The 26,366-nt window shown below is 44.9% G+C and overlaps 1 protein-coding gene across 2 annotated transcripts in view; it reads right to left on the bottom strand.

The window, feature by feature from the left end:
- Window positions 1-7,711: 7,711 nt before the first annotated feature.
- MTRF1 (mitochondrial translation release factor 1) overlaps window positions 7,712-26,366 on the bottom strand; it is a 40,691-nt gene continuing 22,036 nt past the window's right edge. Inside the window, exons 5-10 of one of the 2 annotated variants that reach the window (XM_056555460.1) lie at window positions 24,402-24,509; window positions 22,049-22,221; window positions 21,846-21,963; window positions 12,843-12,979; window positions 10,935-11,033; window positions 7,712-8,065 (exon numbers count right to left, since the gene is read on the bottom strand). In XM_056555460.1, the coding sequence (XP_056411435.1) occupies window positions 7,946-8,065; window positions 10,935-11,033; window positions 12,843-12,979; window positions 21,846-21,963; window positions 22,049-22,221; window positions 24,402-24,509 (755 nt within the window). In that variant the 3' untranslated portion in view covers window positions 7,712-7,945. The remainder of the gene's footprint in view (window positions 8,066-10,934; window positions 11,034-12,842; window positions 12,980-21,845; window positions 21,964-22,048; window positions 22,222-24,401; window positions 24,510-26,366) is intronic. The other variant, XM_056555461.1, reaches the window with a different exon arrangement.

Here is a 26,366-nt window from a genome sequence, read left to right as displayed (position 1 = left end):
CTGGATTTTTAAACTCCAATCCATGTCCCCAGGCGGACTCAATGAACAGTTATCCTTTGCCCCATTTTTATAATTATATCTATATAATTTTTTTTGGAACCCCCCTGCCCCTCCTCGTCGGGTGGTAGGTGAGGTAGTTAGGAATGGTCTTAGTGGACCGGATTCTCTAGTACCACCCTAGTGTAGGGTATTTAGGTCATTGTGTAGGAGGTTCCTGCTTACGGTACTGCCCTTTTTAGGGTGTCAATGCCGTCTAGGCTTAGGGTCTTGCATTAGGGTCCATTAGGGTCATTACAGGCTCTTAGGTCCCATCATCCCCTTTCCCCTCTCATGGTAGATTGGGGTGGTTCCTACTAAATTATAATTTAAATTTAAAATGATACAACTTTTATATGTGTGTGTATGTATATGTATGTATGCAAATGTATGTATATATAATTTTTCACACTCCTCCCCTTATTCAATATCTGATATAATCTTCTATTGGCCCTTGCTATATAGAGTAATAGGTCCCTCCCTCCATCCCCAGAGTTTATTGCATATATCACCTTGTCCTCTTCTATATTCATATATTACCTTGGCACCGCCCCTAGTCCTGATGAACAGCCCACTATTGATAGTTGCATCCACTTTTTAGTCTGTCTGACTTCCAAGTGTGGTTGTCTTCATTTATGTATATATTTATAATCAGCAAGCTAACCATACATCCTGCCTTTTTATGTAATAATTCCCTATCATATTTAATATCATTTTATCCCTAGCCTAAATAGTTCTATCTACCTAACACTTAGTATGTTCATAGTCTCTTTCTTCCCCAGCCAATAAGCCAGTTGTCCTCTTGTTGTACTGAAGGGCAGCCCCGGCCGTCACTACTCTGCTAATCTCTGAGCCTTTTGGCTCCGGTGCTCAGAGCCGCTCCCACTGCAGGCGTCACATGCATAGGCGTGCGCACGGGGTGTGCCGGGTGTGCCCAGGCACACCCTAATCCAGTGGCGTTGCGACCCGGGTGCGGCCCGCACCGGTGACACCAAGACGCTCCGCAGCACCCCCCATCTGTGCCCGACCGTCCTTCACCAGCCCAGACCCCCGCCCCCCCGCTGTGCGGTGCGCCTGTCCGCCAGGCACACCGCACAGCGCTGCCTCCTGCTCCTGTTTGTGCCCCGCTCCGCTCTGGCTCACCTTCAGTTGGTCCGGTCATGTGACGGCGCGTTACTGCCGTCACATGACCATCAGGACGTCACGCTGTATTCAAGGACGCCGGCCCCAGAGCGTGAAGTGACGGTACGCGGCTCGCGGGATTACCGCGCTGAGTGAGTGAATGTTATTTCAACCTGCCTACTGGGTCTGGGGGGAGGGGGTTAATCTGGGGCACCGTACTATCTTCCTACAGGGGGGTACTACCTTCTAACAGGGTGGGGGGTACTGCATTCCTACAGGGGGGGAGAGGGGGTTAAACTGGGGGGGTACTACCATCCTACTGGGGGGGGGGTCATCAGGGGGGTACTACCTTCTAACAGGGTGGGGGGATAGGGTTAATCTGGGAGATACTGCATTCCTACAGGGGGGGAGAGGGGGTTAAACTGGGGGGTACTACCATCCTACTGGGGGGGAGGGGGTCATCAGGGGGGTACTACCTTCTAACAGGGTGGGGGGATAGTGTTAATCTGGGGGGTACTGCATTCCTACAGGGGGGGAGAGGGGGTTAAACTGGGGGGGTACTACCATCCTACTGGGGGGGGAGGGGGTCATCAGGGGGGTACTACCTTCTAACAGGGTGGGGGGATAGGGTTAATCTGGGGGCTACTGCATTCCTACAGGGGGGGAGAGGGGGTTAAACTGGGGGGTACTACCATCCTACTGGGGGGGAGGGGGTCATCAGGGGGGTACTACCTTCTAACAGGTTAATCTGGGGGGTACTGCATTCCTACAGGGGGGAGAGGGGGTTAAACTGGGGGGTACTACCATTTTACTGGGGGCGGGGGATTAATCTGGGGGTACTACCTGCCTGCTGGAGGGAGGGGGTTAATCTGGGGGTTACTACCTGCCTGCTGAGGGGAGAGGGTTAATCTGGGGGTGCTACCTGCCTGCTGGGGGGAGGGGGTTAATCTTCGGTACTACCGGCCTACCGGGGGGGGGGGGGTTAATCTGGGGCCCCGAGTAGGCAGGTAGTACCCCCAGATTAACCCCCTCCCCCCCAGTAGGATGGTAGTACCCCCAGATTAACCCTCCCCCCAGTAAGAAGGTAGTACCCTCAAATTAACCCCCTCTTCCTGCCAGTAGGAAGGTAGCACCCCCAGATGCTGGTGGCCTCCATGTCTATTTTGCTTTTGTAGGGAACTGTACTGCACCTAATGTGGCGAATTATACCGCACCTAATGTGGCGAATTATACCGCACCTAATGTGGGGGAACATACTGCACCTAATGTGGGAACTATACTGCTCCTAATGTGGGGAACTATACTGCCAACCTAATGTGGGGGAACTATACTGCACCTAATGTGGGGGAACTATACTGCCAGCCTAATGTGGGGGAACTGTACTGCACCTAATGTGGGGGAAACTATACTGCACCTAATGTGGGGGGAACTATACTGCCAACCTAATGTGGGGAAACTGTACTGCACCTAATGTGGGGGAACTATACTGCCAACCTAATGTGGGGGAACTATACTGCACCTAATGTGGGGGAACTATACTGCACCTAATGTGGGGGAACTGTACTGCACTTAATGTAGGGGAACTGTACTGGTGCAGTACAGTTCCCCCTCATTAGGTGCAGTACAGTTCCCCTTCATTAGGTGCAGTACAGTTCCCCCACATTAGGTGCAGTACAGTTCCCCCCACATTAGGTGGCACCTAATGTGGGGGAACTGTACTGCACCTAATGTGGGGGAACTATACTGCCAACCTAATGTGGGGGAACTATACTGCACCTAATGTAGGGGAACTGTACTGCACTTAATGTAGGGGAACTGTACTGGTGCGGTATAGTTCCCCCACATTAGGTGCAGTACAGTTCCCTCACATTAGGTGCAGTACAGTTCCCCCTCATTAGGTGCAGTACAGTTCCCCCACATTAGGTGCAGTACAGTTCCCCCACATTAGGTGCAGTACAGTTCCCCCACATTAGGTGGCACCTAATGTGGGGGAACTGAACTGCACCTAATATGGGGGAACTGTACTGCCAACCTAATGTGGGGGAACTGTATTGCAAACCTAATGTGGGGGAACTGTACTGCCAACCTAATGTGCAGGGACTTATACTGCACCTAATGTGGGGGAACTATACTGCAACTAATGTGGGGGAACTATACTAACTGTGTGCGTGTATATATATATATATATATATATATATATATATATATATGCACGCGCGCAGCGTGAGTTTGTGCTTTAGGGTGCACACCCTAATGCAATAGGCTGCGCACGTCTATGGTCACGTGGGAGCGGCTCACGTGACGATACCCGGAAGTGCTGCCTTTTTAAGCGACGCCGGCATGCACATATGGCGTGTGCTCCCCGGCATTGTACGGGCACTCTGCAACTGCAGAGTCTACTTGGCACCCCGACTCCGATTCAGTAAGTACCGCTGGCCTTTGTTAACATCGCTCTATTTGCGGACTTAGTGTTGTATATGATTTAGTTAGTTACACTCTCTTGCATTGGTTCCTTTGTAGGCAGCAGCTAGATGGCCCCTTTGTATAACCTGATAACCTTAGCTCAATTCTCCATTGACCTAATCTTACACCGGTCATCTATATTGTTTTTTGTGGTATAATACCTGTGCCCTCCAGATTACCCCTGATGAAGTTCTGATACAACAGAAACGCGTTGGATATATATATATATATATATATATATATATATATATATATATATATATATATAAATAATGGGGTTGATATCGGTGTTATCTTGGTGTACAGAGATAAGGATCTATATGTGAGTTAGGGGAGCTGCATCTTGTGTCCCCCCCTTCTTTGTATTTATGTTTTGGGTTGCTATCACATTAAATACACTACCCTTTATTATTTTGGTGTATTTTAATATCATCTAATTAAAAGTTATATTTTATGGCACCTACTTCGTTTTCTTGCACTTCTTGAGCTGTAGTACCTGCATTAATAGACAGATCGCAGCGAGTGTAACTTCTGAGACTCGCTGCGATCTGTCTATTAATGCAGGTACTACAGCTCCCAGCATGGAGCAGAGTGTACTCCATGTTGGAAGTAGTAGTACTTGTAGTTAAGGAAAGATCACTGCGGGTATCACTCCTGACACCCGCTGTGATCCTTGGTATAATGTATGGATGCAGTGGCCGCTCTCCTATGATCCCCTACACGGCCGTATATATATATATACACATATTCCAATTTCCCACAGAGAGCTGTGATTGGCTGGAACCATCTGGCCAATCACAGCTCTCTGCGGGAAATATGAATGTGTATATATACGTCAGGGCAGGTAACCAGAGAAGAGCCACCGCAGCATCTATACATTATACAAGAGGATCACAACGAACCCAGGCAATCTGTCAATTAGTACAGGTACTACTACTCCCATCATGGAACAGTGTGTTCCATGCTGGGAGTAGTAGTACTACCTAAAAAAAATTAAAAAGTGAAAAACACACAATACATTTTTATTATTGTCGGCTACATTTTTAGTGCTTTACCCGCTCACATAAATTGATCCCTGTTTAAAAATTTATAAACATTTCACAATAAAAAAGATAAATTTCGTTAGATACAATTTTTTTCTATCACTACTGTATCTTTTTTATTAAATTTTTTTTTTATGGTACCCTACGAAATCTTAATAAAAAAGGTATCTCCATCATTTTTTTGGATCGCTAAAGTCCCAAAAAACTATAAAAACCGCCTGCAAAAACGCAAAATTTAAAACCAACCTGGCGTTTTTGCTCTCCCATAGACTTCTATGGGATGAAAACGCCACGATTTCAGGGCAAAAAACGCCAAACTAGGTTTTGTCAGGCGATTTGAAAATCCAGCCTCTGAGCCCGAAATTGCTGAAAAACGGCAAAAGGATTAAAGGATTGCAGTTTACTATTGACTTGCAGCTAACATCCGGACGCTGCATTTTTTCACCAAAAAACGTGTGCGGGAAAATTGACGTTTTTTACGGCGTTTTTGTAAAAAAAAACCTCAGTGGAGTTCCAGCCTTACCCAGACCACCAGTTTGCCCTGTGTGTAGTGTTCCTGTGATCCTCAGGATTAGATCAGCATATATCAAATACCTTCTAGCAACCCCTGCTTCCACCAAGCTTCTCCCTTCTCATTCTTCTATATGAGATCCTTATGCATAGTTTGCTGTTGAGTCCAGGAATACAGTGATAGGTAATAATAGTTCAGTCCATATAGTGATAAGCTGCAGGAGTTACAACATTTCCCTCACTCCCGCTGTTTTCTCAGCTATCTGCATATTCTCCTGTGTATCCTTTTAGATACAGCTTCACTTTGCTTTTCTCGGCCTTCTGTTTGTAAGACTCAACAAGAAGAAACATCGCAAGACAGAAGCTGAATTACATAGGAATACTTTGCAGTATGAGTTAGATACGATCTGTAACAGAACTTTTACTTTAATTTAAAAATCCACAGATAGTGTATAAACTGTAGGAGCACAAGCACTTCACACCATTGCAATATGAGTGTGATAGCAACATTTATAATATAGGCCCTTATTTATCAAACTGTGTGAGAGAAAAAGTGGAGTGATTTTTCCAAAGCAACCAATCACAGCTCAGCTAACGGGCTTTGGTAAAGTGAAAGCTGAGCTGTGATTGGTTGCTGTGGGAAAATCACTCCACTTTTTCTCTCACACAGTTTGATAAATCTGGGCCATAGAGTGTAAGTATTCCCCTGGTTTTCAACCTTTATTCCGCTCCAGGATGCAAAAGCTGGACTTCAACTACAGGGGAGACACCAGGTTGCTACCTGAAGAGTGGTCCTGGGTAAGTGGCAGCTGGCCAGGCAGGTCAGAACGCTCTAGTGCTAAGTAACTGGAATACAGGCAGGAGAGGTATGCTGTAGGGATCGACAGATTATCGGTATGGCTGATATTATCGGCCGATAATAACGATTTTGGGCATTATCGGTATCGGCAATTACCTTGCCGATAAGCCGATAATGCCCCACCCCCCGCACTGCGAAGGACCCCCCCCCCCCCCCCCGCGACCGCCCCCCCGACCCGCCGCACCGCGCCGCACCCCCCACGCACCGCCCCCATTGCCTCTCCCATCCCCGGTTTTATAATTACCTGTTCCCGGAGCCCACGCTACTTCTTGCTCCTGCTGCGTCCTGCGTTACGCTGTGCGCAATGACCAGTGACTTGACGTGCGCGACGTGACGTCACCATCAGTGCGCACAGTGACAGTTCAGGAGGACGCCACCGGAGCCAGATGTGGGGATGGGGGAGGCAATAGGGGCGGTGCGGGGTGGGTCAGTCGTGGTTCGGCGGGTCGGGGGGGGGGGGGGGGGGGGGCGGTCGCGGTGCGGCGGTGGGGGGAGTGGTGGCGGGGATAGGTCTCAGGACCCCCGGACAGGCAGGGGGAGAGAAGCGGGTGGCGGCCTATGGCACCGCAAAAGCCACTGCAGTGCACTGATTTAAAGTGCCCGCTTTAAATCAATGATCTGCAGCGGTGTCGCGGGGGGATAAATAGCCGATAACTTATACCGGAATATCGGTATAAGTTATCGGCTATCGGCCCTAACCTCCACAGATTTTCGGTATCGGCCCTAAAAAAACGATATCGGTCGATCCCTAGTATGCTGATGCTATAGATGGTAATAGCCCAGCAAACAGTCTGAGTTTGATGTAGCAGAGCAGCAGAGTTGGTGTTTTAAGTATTGCTGAGTAGTGCAAAAGCAGCCAGGGGGTGTTAGCTAGCTCAGAATAAAGTCATGGTCTAGAGTCCAGGCCATACTCACTAGGGCAGCATGGCTGATTGGGATTTAATGGCAAGCCAGGAGAGAAGAGGACCCCTCTGCAGACAACACTGTTTCGGGGTGTTGCCACTTGTCAGTACAGAGCAGGGTGTTCTGGCTTGTCTGGTGAGAGGCCTACAAATGTTGCTCAGGCATCAGGGAACAGAGCAGAGCCTGGCAGGGATTAGAGGAGGACTGAAATAAGGGACATGCACAAACCCTTAAAGAGACAGTACATGCATGCCTACAGCCCCTATGGTGCACACCAAAAACTATTGCCACCTCCTACAGCACAGAAAAGGAAGTGGGAGCCTGCAGTGGGGAGGGTGAACTGAGCAATCATCTCCGCCAAAGTAAATAGCTGGACAACACCACACACTGGCAGCTGCCAAGCGCAGACTTTACACACAGAAATTGTGATAAGCACCATGCACTGATTAGGCAAGAATGGGAGGTCAGTCAGAATTTGGACAAGTAAGAAATGTAAAAACACTCAAGCTGCAAACTTTGTGTCTCAAAACTTTTGCCCAGGACTGTACACCAAAAGGTGGGTGGCACATCTATCCTCAGTGGGGAAAATGTACTTTTTTCCTAAAACATACAGCCATGAAAAACTGGTGGGGCTAGTCACAAATGATGACTGTAAATTCTTTTCACCATTTGAAAAACATTTAGATGCTATCTGGAGTCCCAAGGTGGTGGATAAAACAGCCATCCTATGTGTATAGCCACATACAGGTCCACAGTAACAATTTGGGGCTTTTCTGCTTAGCAGGATTATTGTTAGATAGGAACTATCCAAGTATTAAATGTAAGATATTGCTTGGGGAGAGAAAGCTATGCAAATATGAGAAGATGTGATATTAAAATAAAATAAAAAAACAATTTTAATAGTACACTGCACCATATACATGAATCAAATAAATGCAGATCCACATTTACTAAAGCAACAAAAGGTGATTTTGTGCATTCTGGTCTTTTTGTTCTTACTAAACAGGAGTCAAACATTCGTCCCCCGTGAAGAATGTCTTTTTATGACCTCAAGTAAAGCCTCTGTATCAGCTGCAGCCTGTATTTTATCAATTAGCTCATCCAATAGTTCCTCTCCACTTAAGAATTCCTATAATAACAAACAGAATGAACATGATGTATGAGCATAACTACTACATTCCACTGGACAGATGATAATACATAATACATTATATAAACATTTGGCATGCTTCATCAGTTTAGATAAAGGAGCATATCTAAGATACTCTTAAAATATATTAAACATATCCACATTTTAATGAAAAAAATAATAGCCTACATGTATCACAGCCATGAGGTGGTATAAAGATGAGTGTATCAAACATGCTTTGCAGTTTTGCCAAACGAATCAAACCATATGCCGCCATTTTTATACATTTGGCATATTTTGCACCATTCTTGCCATTTTATTCATCAGTTTCTTATTTATTAATTTCTTTATATCTGATTGATCTGTGGTCATATAAATAGTTCGTTTGTCATGCACAAGAACAACTCCCTGGCGTAGCGAACGTGAAACATTGTAGGGGCATGTGCACAGCTAGTGGGTTGTGTAGCTTTGTTTCATTGCCTATCTATTTTCCGGAGCCTTTTTTGGTGTAAGGCAGTTACTTTACTTTGGCTGCTTCTTTCCGATCCAGTGTCAGTTTGCTGTTGGCCTGCATGCTCGTTTCTTTTGCTTCTTTTTTTCCGCTGCATATTTTTCTCTCCCATACATCTTTTCTTATATATTGGGTTCATGTCATGCAAGTCATTATTGTCATATACTTGGAGACTTGCCAGAATTTATATATTTGCAGCATCTTAGGAATATTGCATGATCTTTACTTCTATGTATCTGGTATTACCATTTTTGCCATCAAGTCTGATAAATCAACCCTATATTGAGTTAATGCTATTTTAGTGCAAAATAGGGTGTGCCCATCAACTGGCGCAAAAAGACACTAAACCCCAGGGCCAAAGCCCGGGGTAAAAAAAAACCCTATTGCTTACCCCTAAAAATTAACTTTTATTCGATTCAAGTAAAAAGTCCCAAAACTAAAAAATGTTAAAACTGATACCAGGTGTACCTAGTGCTTATAGTGTCAGAATAAAAAGAATAGTATCCACCATTTCTCCAGAGAAGTAGCCCTGCAGTGGCTAATCATGTGAAAGGTAACACACTGGTATCGCTTAAAAGCAAAACACTATTGCCGCCTCTACATGTTTCGCCGCCTCCGCGGCTTTTTCAAGAGGCAATGGTGGCAATGACTCGGCACCTCATCCTGCTCAATGCTCCCAGAGTGCACATGTATGGTGGACATACAAAAGGGACTCAACTTTCTTTTCCTTTTTCTTAGTCTTGTTACAGAACTTTAAGATCTGATATGATTGCTCTTATACTACACTGCAATATCTTGTGCCTGTCAGTTTTATTCTGACAGGCAGCCTATTATACCCTAATATGCTTTCATACATAAACCTAGAAGGCTTTGTTAGGCTCCTACTGCCATAGCATTTCACCAGTACATCACAATGCAGCATTAAGGGGGTTAAACAACCAGGATTGGAGCTAGCTCTTACCACAGCCATAATAGCAAGGTGTAAACTGTATGTAACAGCAAACCCTTACTGCTCAAGGTGTGTGCCAAACTCTTGCACCATCACTATGCTGTAAATATACTGCATTGTCTGTCAAATCTCACTCACTTACTTTTACACACGCACACTTATATACACACAGATAACACATGAACACAGCACCTACAAACCCAATTAACACACTACATAGTACTATTTCCTGACCATACGCCTTCATTTCATGTCCCAACCCCATTTGAAGTCCAGTCCCCAGGGCTACTGTCCTGCAGGAACTCATGGGAACTGAGTTCCTGCACTTTTTCCACAGCAGGAACGCAGTTCCCATTAGCAGGAGTCCTGCAGGACCAGCCCTTAAAGGGGTACTCTGCCCCTAGACATCTTATCCCGGGGGTCCCGTCGCTGGGGACCCCAGCAATCTTGGCTGCGGCACCCCAGACATCCCTGCCGAATGACCTCCCTGCTCCCTGCCATGGCGAAGGGGGGCAGAAGCTTGTGATGCCACGGCCATGCCCTCTCAATGCAAGTTTATGGGAGTGGGCGTGACGGCTGTCATGCCCTGTCATATAGACTTGCATTTAGGGGCTGTTGCCGTGACATCACGAGCCTCCGGCGCTGCATCCAACGCTCTATACGAATGCCGGGTGCAGCAGGAAGAACGTGGGAGTGGATAGGGGATAAGCTGTCTATGGGCGGAGTACCCATTGAAGTGGAAATCTTGGGTGAGTTCCCACACTTTTTTTTTCCAGGACTTGACCTCTGCCAGTCCCCCAAATTAAAACTTTTTTAAAGAAAATTTGTATGTTTAAAAAATATTTTCAGAAACAGGGCTGTTTGAGGGCTCAAATTTTGCACTGTGTTTTGAAGTTTTTATCTGTACTGTTTTTGTTTTGATGGGCCTTCTTGATAACCTTTTATTTATTATTCTTCAGGTATATGAAGTGACCAAAAATCTGCTATTCTAGTATATTTTTTATAGTTCAGACATTTCCAACACCTGTAATTTGTGCTTTTAGATACTGCTACTGACTTTGATCTCAGAATCTAAAGTGTTAATTCCATGATTGCCAATGCCTGGCATTAGCGGTCCTGGTTGGTGACAGCAGCCATTTCTCATCGGCTTTAAATTTACGTTGCATTAAAGAGTTAATAAATTGCAGCATTTTGCTGCAGTCGCAAAAGACTTATATCAGGATTGCCTTGCAATTAATTGTGCAGCCCTAGTGTGTGTGCGTGCATGTTTATATTATACTGTATATTAGATATACTGATATTGTATATTAAATGGCATGTTACATCACCTGTTACAAAATATATCTTACTATATAAATGCATAAAATAATCAGGTAAATTCTTAAGCAATAAAAGGATATAGTATATACCCTTAGGTTACGGATCTCATACGATATCCTGTGGTCTGTTAGTCTGTCCTGAGTAAAGTTGTAAGTGCGAATCCGATCAGACTGATCTCTTGTTCCAACCTGCACGAAACAAAACATGACAACATTTTATTTTGGCGTCATGCATAAAGCAACCAATTACATCACTGATTTCATTTTCAAACTTAATCAGGTAGAATAGATGCTGATATCTTATTGGTTCTAACAGACTACACTAACATTATTTGTTAAAATGATTGCTGGAGAGTAGTCAAAAGTCATGCAACAGAAAATTAAAGGGGTTTTTCACCATAAGGTGATTTTAGTACGTTCCTGGCAGGCAGTAATGGACATGCTTAGGAAGGATCTGCGCTTGTCTTTGGGCTAAATGGCTATGTTGTGAGATTACCATAACACTATGACTAGCTTTTTGTGAACTTGTATTTCCTGTTTGCCTGTTTTTTTTTTTTTACTACAAATCCCACAATGCCATTTTCCTCTCTCTCACACATCAGCCACCCCACCCATTGAAACAAAAGACCTGTGGTTTTCAATAAGGGTGCCTACAGCTGTTGCATTAGTTGCAGATTGATCTCTCTCCACCAAGCGATCACTCCACCCATTGAAGCAGACAGGCTCCCTTTCATCAGCTGACTAGTGAGTCAGGTCTCTGCCACATTGCAAGCTGGGAAAAATCCGAGACAACAGTCATTTTGTATGCTGGTGAAAATAAATAGTGGGGTGAAAATCACAGAAGAATTGTGAGAAAACCGTCACACACAGGTACAGACACTAGATTATGAACTACACTAACTTTACAGCCCCTGTAGCATAGTCAAATAAAAAAATTCCTGGAATACCCCTTTAAAACAGGGCATGTTTCCCATGGCAACCATACTGTCTCTGAAAAATGAGAGATGAACTCTCGTTGTATTGGGAACTGCTTTATTTTTTCTTGTTCTGGGTTTAAAAATGTTATTTTTAGATGTGGCTGGATTTTGCATTAAAAGGGGTATTCTGGCCAAATACATCTTTTCCCCTATCCAAAAGGATAGGGGATAAGATGTCTGATTGCTGGGGGCCTGCTTCTGGGACCCCCCGCGATCTCCGTGCAGCACCCCAATTCTATGCGGGGCTGCATCTCCAGTCTCGGAAACCTCTCACGCCTCCTCCCATAGACATGAATGGAGGGGGTGTGGCATGACGTCACGAGGGGGCGTGGCGTGAGATCACGTCTCCTGTCCCGGAAACTAAGAGGTTTCCGAGTCTGGAGACGCAGCCCTGCATAGAGAATGCGGGTGCTGCACGGGGAACACTGAGGGTCCCCGCGGCGATCAGACATCTTATGCCCTATCCTTTGGAAAGGGGATAAGATGTATTTGGCTGGAATACCCCTTTAAGAATGTGAATATCATGGTTAATTTGCAACATATTGATTTTTTTTTCTTCAGCTACATGTGAAAAGGTTTTGAAAAAACCTTTATTGGCATTATACTGTATTTTGTTGTGAATTTGCATACAAAATCTGCAGCGCCTAAACATACCATTAATCTCCCCCAATATGCAAGTTTTATAGAATGGGGCACAATTGTTATCACATTATCAGCAAGTTCCACTTTCTATACAAGTACTTCTTAGGCACTTCTTTTTGTACATGACTGCTGAGGCCATGCAGATTGTATGGAACATCATAGGGGCAAAAGCCCGGAAAACCTCATTAATGTTTTAATTTGCTCTAAAAAAAAGTCTTTGTTCAAAAACCCTTTCTAAGAAAAAGTAATTTTAAAATAATTTTCTGTCGACCACCAGTATGTCTTTAAATAAATAAGTGTCTGTGCAAAATGGAAACGGTTGGGACAGCAATCAAAGCTTGAGTAATATACTTCTCTTTAGTTGTAAGCTGCTTCCTACCTGTAATTTCCTGGAACTTTGTCTCAGGGACAATTCCTTCTTTACATTCTGTTCATGAAGTTTTGCTCTCAGCATCTTCATGGCTTTATCTCTGTTTTGAATTTGAGAGCGCTCCTGTTGGCATTCAACTGATATTCCTAAATGGAAATGTTTTCTTGAATGAGTCTAAATAGGTTGGCCTTCATGACCAGACATATTTTACAAGATGCAGATTTAAATGTATTTATTACTTTTAATTTATTTGTTTTCATTTATGATTTTTGACCATTCACATATTGTGCCCCCAATAAGGTCTTAAAAGATCATCAGACAGCAATTTAACATTACTATCTATATATCTATATTAGCTGAATACCCGTTTTTTCCTACCTTATCCTTGTGGGGGAGGAAAAGCAACAAAGGAGGAAGCTTTTGTCATCATATCCCATCCATAAATCCTGATATCCCCTCCTCATATCCCGACCCCAAATGCCCTCCTCATAGCCCAACCCCAAATCCCCTCCTCATCCCGACCTTATATCCTGTCCTCATATTTTGTTCTCATATCTCGACCCCAATCTTATGAAGTAACATACTTCCCATAGACTTGTATGGGGACTTTAAATAAAAACCCTGACTCTCGCAAATGGGGGTAGGTATTACCTATCCTATGTTTGTTGTTGACATATAAGTAACATGTGTGCCAAGTTTTATGTTAATATCTTTAGCCGTTCGGACATGATGCTGGAACATACACACACACACACACACACACACGCCGACATTTAGCCAAAAAAGGCGCAAGCAGGGTTTATTTGAGCCTTTTGGTTTACACATTTCTGCTGATTTTGAGTTGCAATCCACAGATTTTGGCAATACACATGATATGGAAGGGTTTTATGAAAAGCGAGGATGGAGTTGTGGCTGTGGCACAAAAAAGGCACAAAGCCACTGAAAAGTCTCAAACTACATCAGCCCAGAAATTTCAGAAAATGTTTACCTGCACAAAATTTATCAAATGATCTGTGACCATTTAATAAATTTGGTGCTCCTACACATTACCAGCACACAAAAATAAGGTGACAAAAAATGCTTCACTTACACCTACAATGATAAATGCCGGCAATTGAGTTAAAATATATAGATATACAGTCATGGCCGTAAATGTTGGCACCCCTGAAATGAAGTATTTCTTACAGAAAAGAATTGCAGTAGCACGTTTTGTTATACACATGTTTATTCCCTTTGTATATTGGAACTAACCCAAAAAAGGGAGGGAAAAAAAAAAAGCAAATTGGACATAATGTCATACCAAACTCCAAAAATGGGCCGGACAAAATGATTGGCACCCATAACCTAATATTTGGTTGCACACTCTTTGGAAAAAATAACTGAAATCAGTCGCTTCCTATAACCATCAATACGTTTCTTACACTTCTCAGCCGGAATGTTGGACCACTCTTCCTTTCCAAACTGCTCCAGGTCTCTCTTATTGTAAGGGCACCTTTTCCCAACAGCAATTTTAAAGGAGAACTCCGGAATATAAAAATTGTTGCCCATAGTGCCGGCAGTAAAAAATAAAGATGTACATACCTTCCTCCGCTCCCCCATGGCCTCTGGTAACCGGCTCCGGTCTCCGCCGCGATCCACTTCCTGGTTGCCAGTGGTCGGATGAATCATACTGCGCTCAGCCAATCACCAGCCGCAGTGAAGTCAGACTCGGCCGGTGATAGGCTGAGCGGCAGTATGAAAACGCTTCAGGGCACAAAATTCTTCACTACACCGGCACCTGCTGCCGGGGCCGAAAACGTCACACTGCCGCTCAGCCTATCGCCGGCCGAGTCGGGACTTCACTGCGGCTGGTGATTGGCTGAGCGCAGTAAGACTCTCCGACCACCGTCAACCAGGAAGAGGATCACGGCGGAGACCGGAGCCGGTTACCGGAGGCCCCGGGGGAGCGGAGGAAGGTATGTACATCTTTATTTTTTTACTGCCGTAACTATGGGCGACAATTTTTATATTTCGGAGTTCTCCTTTAAGATCTCTACACAGGTGTTCAATGGGATTTAGATCTGGACTCATTGCTGGTCACTTCAGAACTCTCCAGTGCTTTGTTGCCATCCATTTCTGGGTGCTTTTTGACGTGTATTTGGGGTCATTGTCCTACTAGAAGACCCAAGATCTCGGACGCAAACCCAGCTTTCTGACACTGGGTTGGACAGTGCAACCCAAAATCCATTGTACGGTGTCCATTTTAGGACATCGTCAGTCGTCAGACATAACTGTCCTCAGTCAGGTGAAACGGCGTCTCGCCTCCTCCCTCGGACCAATCGCAGTCAGTCGTAAGCCGCAACTCCGTCCTTCATCATGTGAAATGGTGTCGATCCTCCTCCCTCACACGAATTGCCGTCCTCCTTCAGCCACAACTCCGTCCTCGATCATCCGAAACTCAGTCGTCCAAAACGCCATCATGCCTCAGACGATTCTCCCCCAGACGCAACTTCCTGCTGCATAGCAGAGCCGACGCTGCACAGCATTGTATAGCAGAGTCGAAACTGTGCTATACAACTTGCACATGTGCACTACGGACACTTCAGACATGTGCTGCAGAGTCTGTATAGCAGAGCCAACATTGAATAGCGTGTACAGCAGAACCCGTATAGCAGAGAGCCAACACTGACTCGGCTCTGCTACACAGCAGAGAAATTTTTCGGCTGAGGGACGATGGAGTTTCGGTGAGAGACTTTAGGATGACAAAGGAGGGAGGAGGGAGTTGCGGCTGGCGCCTGACAGAGATTGGCCCGAGGGAGGAGGTGGGATGCCGTTTCACCTGACGGAGGACGGAGTTACATCTGACGTCTGACGGAGATTGGCCCGAAGGAGGAGGTGGGATGCAGTTTCACCTGACGGAGGACGGCGTTACGTCTGACGACTGACGATGTCCTTAAATGGACACTGTAGCGTTGGTAATCCTCAGATTTCATGATGCCTTGCACACATTCAAGGCACCCAGTGCCAGAGGCAGCAAAACAATCCCAAAACATCACTGAACCTCCATTTTCGGTAAACAGTATGGGCTTTATTAAAAAAACTCTATCTTGGTCTCATCTGTCCACAAATTTGTCCAATTTGCTTTTTATCCTCCTTTTTTGGTTTAGTTCCAATACACACAAAAGGAATAAACATGTTTATAGCAAAACATGTGTTACTGCAATCCTTTTCTGTGAAAAATGCTTCATTTTCTTGAAAACTTTACTGCCATGACTGTAGATATATATATATATATATATATATATATATATATATATATATATATATATATATATATTTATATTTATTTATTTATTAGAGATGAGCGAATTTTGGAAAAATTCGATTCGGACAATATGCCAAATTTTCCCGAAAAAAAAAAAATTTGGTTTGATCCGAATTTATTTGCGGCAAATCACTATTAAAAACGGCTATTACCGGGCTACAGAGAGCCTCAATACTTTGCCTTGCTGTAACACACATAGGGTGTGTGCTGGGTTACTGAAATAATACTGTTATTCAGTAGGACATGCAGATCAGTGGCGTCGCTATTAGAATCACTGTCGCAGAGCGGCACAATGACAGAGCATGGAGCTGGCATCAGCATGAGGAGATAGTAGTAGTGAGAGTCGGCACCCGTCACCTTGGCGTTCAGTTGATGATGGCCATGAGGTGGCCGAAATGCGTTCTGTGAATTGCCATATCACTATGTATGCTTATGATGAATAAACACTTCAGGTGATTTGCATCCAAGATTGTGTGTGCCAAGATTCCTTCCATTTACCTATCGCATCAGCATGAGGAGACCATATAGTGGCTGAATGACACAGCGTGGAGGTGGCGGCAGCATGAGGAGACCACATAGTGGCTCAATGACACAGCCTGGAGTTGGCGACAGCATATAGTGGCTGAATGGCACAGCCTGGAGATTGTGGCAGCATGAGGAGGACATAAAGTGGCTGAATGACACAACGTGGAGGTGGCGGCAGCATGAGGAGAACATATGGTGGCAGTATGAGACAGCCTAGAGCTGGCTTCAGCATGAGGAGACCATATAGTGGCAGAATGAGACAGCCTGGAGCTGGCATCAGAATGAGGAAAAAATATGGTGGCAGAATGAGACAGCCTGGAGGTGGCAGCAGCATCAGGAGTCCTGAAAGTGACCCGGTGACAGAGTTGGTGCAGTGGGTGTCAATACCAGTACCCGGTGACAAAGGTGGGTGAAAAAAGGAGAACTTGGCATCAGATGTGTGGCATCAGGCGGGTGGGAAGGATCAGAATAGTAGCTGAGGCAGGTAGGCAGAAGAAAATGGTCTCTTTTGTAAAAGTATTAGTGTGCTCAATGAAGTATTGAGGATATGCATTACGTGAAACTTAACTTTTAATAATATGCTAAGAATAATAAATATGGACCCAATTATTATTATTTTTTAATCAAACAAAAGGAAAGGTGTGCAAAAACACCATGTGCCACCTACAACACCAAGTATTGATGTGATGCAAAGACCTCTAAAAGGTGGAAGGAAACAACGTATGGTCTATTGTAACCAGTGGGGGTAAAATCTTTCCCTGTAAGGCCCTACTCTCGCATTATTAATTCTCTTCTAGGCAAGTGTTACTTGCCCTAAAAAGGGTGGCCCCACACAGGAACCTCTCCCTATTTCCCCCTACAAACACTGTTATTTCCCAGGGTTTTTAGGTGGAAATAGGGATTGGTTCCTGTGTGGGGCTGCCCTTTTTAAGACGAGTAACACTTGCCTCCAAAAGGTGGAAGGGAACAACATATTGTCCATTGTAGCAGGTGGGGGGGGGGTAAAAACTTACTGCGACAGTAGGGCCTTACAGGGGAAGTTTTTACCCCCACCGGTTATAATGGACCATATGTTGTTCCCTTCCACCTTTTAGAGGTCTTTGCATCACATCAATACTTGGTGGTGTAGGTGGCACATGGTATTTTTATGCACACCTTTCCTTTTGTTAGGATAAAATATATTAAAACATTTTTTAATCAAACAAAAGTTAAGTTTTAGCTAATGCATATCCTCAATACTTACTTGTGGTCTGATGCCAAGGAATGTCTGTAACTGGGGAGCAGCACTTTAAATATGTTTAGCACTATCCATATTTGCGAAGTGTTGGTGTGGCACCATGGTCAATCTACTCTGATGCATCAGGCGTTGGTGGGTAGAAATCCTGGCTGATCCATGCCTGATTCATCTTCACAAAGGTCAGTCTCTCCACATTTTTCATGGACAGATGAGTTCTCCTTGGGGTTACTATGGCCCCCGCCAAACTAAACACCCACTCTGATGGCACACTTCTGGCCGGGCAGGACAGCTTTTCCAGGAAACTCTGCTAGTTGTGGCCACAAATCAAGATGTCTCTTTAGTAGGTCAGTTTGTCCTCCCTCTCAGTGGGTGTAAAAATGGCCCCCAGTTTGTGCCGGTAGCGAGGGTTCAATAAGGTGGATAGCCAGAAGTCATCCCGCTGCCGAATGGTCACTATTCGTCAGTCACTACGCAAGCGAGCATGCATCGTGCCGTTTGTGCAAGTGACTTGGAGGGTCTCCCTGCCTCCATCTCCACTGCATACTGCCACAGTGTGTCTGGGTCCTGTGTCTCGCCTTCCTCATAACCCTCTAACTCCTCTGGATGCTCCTGCTCCTCCTCTCCTGTCAGATGACTAGAAAAACCGCCCATCTTGCAAAACCTAAACTGTGCTCCACTGTGCCCCTCCCCCTCCAGTTCAGCCCCTACAGGGCTCATGTGGCTGTGAGATGTAGGCGCCATGTCTCCAGTGCCCTGACCAGTCATAGTTTCCAACACATGTTGTAGAAGATAAAGCAGTGGAATGATGTCGTTCATCCTGTAATCCCGGCAACTGACTAATAATGTGGCTTCCTCAAAGGGCCTGAGCAAACGGCAGGTGTCACATATGAGCTGCCACTGGTGGACAAGTACACAGGGGAGTCCCCCTATCCGCTTGGATCATCAAAAAATCGGTGATTGCTTTTCTTTCTTTGTTTGTATAGTCGGTTCAACATATGGAGGGTGGAATTCAGACATGTGGAAATGTCGCAAATCAGACTATGTAGGGGGATGCCGTTCTGATCCTGCAGCTCAAGGAGGGTGTGCTTTGCAGTGTACGAGTGGCTGAAATGCATGAAAAGTTTCCTTCCCATTGTCAGGAAAAGCTTGACAACCACAATGAACATGAACCATGATTGGAATTCTTGATGACTTTTAGCATTTCCTCCCCTGTGTGACTCCGTTCGCCAGGGCAAACCATGTGAAGAACAGTGTGACACCACAGTGCCCTGCACACATGGTATGCTGGAGGGGCACCGAGACTTGTCTGTGCAGTGGAGGCTGAGTACACGGTGGAGGATGAGGACACGGTGGAGGATGAGGAGGCGGAGTCGCACATTGTCACATTACCAAGGGCCTGAGAGCATTGAGGCGGAAGCGGCGTGACCTGTCCAAGTTGCTGTTGTGGCTGTGCAGGAACCACATTCACCCAGTGAGCTGTAAAGGACATGTATTGTCCCTGATCGTAGTTACAGCTCCACACGTTGGGGCTGCCGTGCACTTTGGTACACACCGACAGGCTTAATGACTGGCCCACCTTCTGTTCCACAAAATTGTGCCAGGCTGTTACTGCCTTTTTCGCAAAGAAATGACGGCTTAGGACTTTCCACCTCGGCTCGGCACAAGTTCTCTGAAAGGTGCAGAGTCCACCACTTGAAAAGGGAGGGACTGCAGCACCAGCAACTTGGATAGGAGCACATTCAGCTTCTGCCCTGTTGGATGAGCGGGCACATTCTGTTGTCTCTTGGACATGGCTTCGCCGTTGGATTGATGGTGGAATGACTGACTCGAAGTAGGAGGAGTAAGAACATCTGGAGTGACAGAAGATGGGTATGACACATCACTAAGGTGGTGGAGCCTTGGCTGGCTGAAACAAGGAGCAGCGTGCCACTGTGTGATGCCGCAGGCTGGACCACCACATCGGAGCCACAGTTCTCCCAGGCCGCTTTATGGTGACACTGCATATGTTGACACAGGGCCGTGGTGCCAACATTGGGACCCTGGCCAAGCTTCACCTTCTGCCGACACATCTTGCATGTGGCCAGGTTAACATCCTCCGGATGCTTGATGAAAAACTGCCACACCACAGAGTACCTGATTTTCCCACCAACAGTCCACACTGATTGACTGCCACTACCTCACGGGAAGGTAGGCTGCCGCGAAGCAGGTAGTCTACCCCGGGCACATTTGGCTCCAGACCTTCCACTTCTGCCACCATGCTGAATACCAACCATGCTACCACCTTGCTCGCTCAGCTGCTGCCTTACGGGCAATCCTCTTCTCCTGATGATGATGAAGCCCCTTCTGCACCCGGCTCCCAAGTGCAATCGGCTTCATCATCATCGAGTTGTGTCTGCACGTCACTGATGTCCTCCTCTGTTTCTTGAACAGTCTCTGCTTCAGGAGCCTGAATGCTCGCAACACCACCTCCCACGCCTCTCTCCTCATCACTACTTGCACGCCTAGCGGAGGAAGCGGCGGATGACTCCTCTACTTCTTGCCTGGGCAGTAGCTATTAGATCGTCCTCACTAAATAGTGGAGCTGAACCCACAACATAAGATACTTCTGTGGGGGAGGTAACAGCATAGGACAGAGGCAATGGAAGGACAGGGACTGCTCCCGGGCCATGCCAACTGAGGCATGTGTATGAGGAACCCACCGACTGTTGACTGGGGGTGTCAGATGTCACTTGTGATGAGGTGGATGACCGTGTTAACCAATCGATGACGGCAGATCGGTTGCTGGTCGAGACACGACTGCAAGCTGATACTGGGAGCTCAGGCCTCTCACTGCGACTCCTGCTGCCACTCCCCCCTAGTCTGCTACGACCTCAGCCTGATGAATTTAGGCCTCTGCTACTCCTCTGTGCATGTACTGGCACTTCTCTGCCTGACATACTTAGTGCGTATGTGAGGGGAGGACAATGCGCTCCACTACGCTTAAAACAGTATTTGTGTACAACACCAGCAGGTGTGTACTTTTGGCTGGCCTTTCACAGTATCTAGGCCCTTAAAACTTTAACAGGAACAAAATCATACACCACTGAGATGTACGTATGTGGTATGCACTTATGAGGCTCCAGTACGCCTAAAACAGTATTTGTGTACAACACCAGCAGTACACACCAGTGCTGCAGCACACAGTCGCTGTGTACTACACCCAAAATTGCACTCTCTCTCTCTCAATCTCACTCCCTTCCCTATCAGTGCTTCTAGGCTGGATTTGGGCTTGAGGTGAATCGCTGCTGTAAAAAAGCTTTTTTGTGCAACACACTGCTCTGTCCCTCTCTGTAATAGATCGCTGATGTGACTAGGAGGTGAATTACTGCTGTAAAAATGCTTTTTCTTGCAACACACACTGCTCTCTGTCCCTCTCTCTGTGCAATAGAACGCTGATGTGACTGCGAGGTGAATCGCTGCTGGAAAAATGCTTTTCTGTGCAACATACAGCGCTGTCTGTCCCTCTCTGCAATAAAAGGCTGAAGTGACTGGCTGCAAGATGGCTGCCAATCATAGAGGGCTGTACCATCACAGGGGTAGGTGCCTGGCTGGCAGCCATGACACTTTCTGCAGAGTTGGGTCTGCTAAGCTCCGGCAGCAATCCAACACCTGTCAATTACGTGATCACCGGGATGGAAAGCAGGATGCCTTTTGGCTGCCCGATGAGCTGTATACAAAGCATTCTTTGAGTACTGTGTCCCCATCTAAACGGTAGGAACAGTAAAACTGCCTTGGACATCTTCATGAAGAGTCTGGCTGTTACTGACACCTAGATCTCACAATATTTGTGCCCCTGAAGACTTTGCAAGGACCATTTTAAATCATTCGTGGCTCTGCAAATGATTCTACAAGCAACCCCCCTTCGACTGTTAACCTGTGGATCTCTAAGGTGAACCTAATACTATACCTGTAGGAATATGTACAATCCTCACTGCACTGTCTGTTGTATTGACATGTTGTCCACCAGCCCCTTTTGCTTTAAATGTATCAATTCTTAAATCTTTTGGGTCAATTTTAACATCAACCTGTCAAGGGAACACAGGTAATAATTTAAAATATTTTAAATGCATATTTATAAAAGTTAAAGAATGATTAAGTTACTTACATTACCTCATCAGGCTGTGGAAGTACAATGACAGTCATGGTCCCTGTGTGAATCCTCTGCATCCTAGAGGACAAGCCCACCTCAGGAATCCTCTGAACCCTATGAATTCCTCCTTCATATTTCAAGCGCCTGTACGCACCATCACCTATAACGCGTGCAGCTGCATGGTGTAAACCTCCTGCAATATGAAGGTTATGCTTTATTAAAAAGTCATTTACAATCATTAGAAGTTACACAATGTAACATAAGTAGTAAAAGAATACAGAGTACCACTAGTACAGATGGGTATGTCAGTAGTTTATTCCTTCCCACCTGGTGACATAGTTAGAGCATAATATATATATATATATATATATATATATATATATATATATATATATATATATATATATATATATATTATTAACTTTTACATAATATACTTAATTTAGACTAAGGCTCCTCAAAATCTACGGATATTTGTCCTGATTGACAATTCTCTTACATTTACTTCTTTATAGTGGAAAACTTAAAGGGAGGGGGAGACAAAGAAAATACATACTTATATATGACCAGCTTTACACAGCCCTTACTTCAAATGCCCTATAACAAAAGGAAAGCTTCACCATTTAGCACCGCCTTCTATCAGTCAGAATGCCATGGGTTAATTTTGGAATACCCAGGATTACTGTACATTTAGTAGACAACCCATTTATTTAAATTAGTTGCTTTAAATAAATGGTTCAGGCTGACATAGGGAGAGAAAGAAAAAAAAAGTGTACACTGGCCGAGAATCAGGGCAGATAAGTATAATATTTTTACAGTTTTATGTCAACCAGAGCACACATAATTTGTTGGAACAAACAACCCCTAAATATAAAGCATCAGTAAAAGGGAAATTATCAGTTACTACCAGGTCCACTGTTAAATTTAGGTCACTTATATAGAACCAACATAATTAAATCGTCACTGTCATATTCAAAATGTTTTCTATGTTGCACATCTTGGCAAAACAGAACATTTTCTTATGAAGTATATTAAAAAGATGTATTTCCTTTTTATAGAAATCATGGCTTTATCCAAGCTGAAGCACAGGCATGGACAAAGTCCAGTAAGTGAGGGTAAGCTAGTACTCCTCTGTGCTCTCTCCTGTCTGATAGTACTCCTCTGTGCTCTCTCCTGTCTGTCAGCACTCCTCTGTGCTCTCTCCTGTCTGATAGCACTACTCTGTGCTCTCTCCTGTCTGATAGCACTCCTCTGTGCTCCCTCCTGTCTGATAGCACTCCTCTGTGCTCCCTCCTGTCTGATAGCACTCCTCTGTGCTCTCTCCTGTCTGATAGGACTCCTCTGTGCTCTCTCCTGTCTGATAGGACTCATCTGTGCTCTCTCCTGTCTGATAGCACTCCTCTGTGCTCCCTCCTGTCTGATAGCACTCCTCTGTGCTCTCTCCTGTCTGATAGGACTCCTCTGTGCTCTCTCCTGTCTGATAGGACTCATCTGTGCTCTCTCCTGTCTGATAGCACTCCTCTGTGCTCTCTCCTGTCTGATAGCACTCCTCAGTGCTCTCTCCTGTCTGATAGCACTCCTCTATGCTCTCTCCTGTCTGATAGCACTCCTCTGTGCTCTCTCCTGTCTGATAGCACTCCTCAGTGCTCTCTTCTGTCTGATAGCACTCCTCTGTGCTCTCTCCTGTCCTATCAGACAGAGGAGTGCTAGCCCACCCTAACTTACTGGACTTTGTCTATGCCTGTGCTTCAGCTTGGACAAAGCCATGATTTTATAAGCTATGATTTCTTTAAAAAGGAAATAAAATTTTCTTATGAAGTGCATTAAAAAGGTGTGCCAAAATGTACAACATATAAAAAGTTTTTGCATCTCACAGTGCCCATTTAATGGTGCTGTGAACAGATTCTAATTACCCAGTAGTAATGTGCAGTGTGTTGATAACAGTGAAGGGGAAACACAGCGTAACATCAGTAAAGTCATGTAATTTCCCATGTAAGTATGTTAAAAAAAAACATTTTAATAAACATTTTTTTTTAGATGGAGAGCCATTTAAATTGTCCATACACGTTAGAAAAAGTGCATAGTGTCCTCCTGAATTGCAAATGTCAGTGGAGAGAAGGGTCAGACATGTTGAATTTCGACATGCTCACTCTTTTTGTTCTCAGGGGGGATAAGCTGCCAGTGGCTCTTACACCGCTCCATATTCAGAATACATGGAATATATGTACATGAATCGGTAGAGACAGCAGTCGGCCGTAGAAAATTTGGCTGACTGCTATCTGAAATCTATGGCCAGCTTTAGCCTAGTTCCCTCCCTCGCAAGATATATTAGTAGTCAAACAAAATAATGCAAAAAAAAAAAAAAAACATTACCAGAATCATTTGGTGTGTAATTCAGAATTTCAAATGACCAAGACTTGTACTGGGCATAATTCCTGTACATGTCAAACACCTCAGCAGTAAACTGTTGACAAATGTCACCTGAAAAGAGAAGTACATCCAAAATTTATATATATTTATAAGAAAAGAAAAAAAACATTAATATGTCTCATTTAAAATATGTAAAAAATAAAATAAAATAAAAAAAAGAAAAGAGCCCAAAAATCTGATTATCAGCTGAAGGATGTGTGAGGTTATGTGTTAGGGACAGCGAAGAATAAATGCACATATTGGAGAAAGTTCTGTGGTTTCTAGCAAATTTTCCAAAATTTACTGTATTTGGGTATCAAGCAGGGGTCGAGTCCTGCAGGAACGCACAGTAACGGCGTTCCTTTGCTTTTTCCAGAGGAGGAACGCCGTCCCTGTTACATAAATCATACATGACCGACCTCTGAATTATTCTTACCCTCCCTCCGTCTCCTCCCCTGGTCCGGACTGCTAGATGCTGGAGATGTAGGACCTGTGATGATGTCACCATCACATGTTGGGGGCGGAGCTTAGCTGTGGAGGAAAGAAGAGATCGTGGCTGAAGGACCTGTGTGATGCTGTGGAGGAGGCGGGGCTAAGATGGAGGAGAGGTCACATGTCAATCCAGTAAGGTAATTACGTGGAAGGAGATTTGTTACAGTGTTTCACCACAGTAGTAGGGTAATAACATGAGGAGGTTTGTTACATTGTGTCACCCCAGCAGTAAGGAGATTACATGAGGAGGTTTGTTACAGTGTGTCACCCCAGTAGTAAGGTGATTACATGAGGAGGAGGTTTGTTACATTGTGTCACCCCAGTAGTAAGAAGATTACATGAGGAGGAGGTTTGTTACATTGTGTCACCCCAGTAGTAAGAAGATTACATGAGGAGGAGGTTTGTTACATTGTGTCACCCCAGTAGTAAGGTGATTACATGAGGAGGAGGTTTGTTAGTGTGTCACCCCAGTAGTAAGGAGATTACATGAGGAGGAGGTTTGTTACAGTGTGTCACCCCAGTAGTAAGGAGATTACATGAGGAGGAGGTTTGTTAGTGTGTCACCCCAGTAGTAAGGAGATTACATGAGGAGGAGGTTTGTTACATTGTGTCACCCCAGTAGTAAGGTGATTACATGAGGAGGAGGTTTGTTACAGTGTGTCACCCCAGTAGTAAGGAGATTACATGAGGAGGAGGTTTGTTACATTGTGTCACCACAGTAGTAAGGAGATTACATGAGGAGGAGGTTTGTTAGTGTGTCACCCCAGTAGTAAGGAGATTACATGAGGAGGAGGTTTGTTACATTGTGTCACCCCAGTAGTAAGGTGATTACATGAGGAGGAGGTTTGTTACAGTGTGTCACCCCAGTAGTAAGGAGATTACAGGAGGAGGAGGTTTGTTACATTGTGTCACCCCAGTAGTAAGGAGATTACATGAGGAGGAGGTTTGCTACAGTGTGTCACCCCAGTAGTAAGGTGATTACATGAGGAGGAGGTTTGTTAGTGTGTCACCCCAGTAGTAAGGTGATTACATTAACCCCTTAAGTGCCGCAATCACTGTCCCCTAAATAGATTTGTTACGCCGCAACATGTATGGTGGGGTCCAATCAGTTTGGTCCCCTACTTGTAGGTCCCAGCTCCAATCTGCTGATAGAGCCTGCTAAGCCAGGTTCTACTAGCAGATCACCAATAACATTGAGTAATGCTATGGAAAAGGGCAGCATTACTCAGTGTAAGCAATCTGAAGATTGCATGTAAAAATTCCCTATAGGGGACCTAAAAAAGTAAAAGTAAACTAATAATGTTTTTTTTTTGTTTGTTTTTTAAATCCCTTAAGGAGGCAGGGTTTTTCCACTTTCGTTTTTTTTTTTTATCACCTTCTAAAAACCATAACGTTTTACATTTTGCACCTACAGACTCATATGAGGGCTTATCTTTT

This window comes from Hyla sarda, chromosome 2 (genome assembly GCF_029499605.1).
Source record: "Hyla sarda isolate aHylSar1 chromosome 2, aHylSar1.hap1, whole genome shotgun sequence".
In the NCBI taxonomy this organism is placed as follows: Eukaryota; Metazoa; Chordata; class Amphibia; order Anura; family Hylidae; genus Hyla; species Hyla sarda.
Note: the sequence above shows the minus strand (reverse complement) of the source record. Positions and strands in the feature narration are given on the sequence as shown.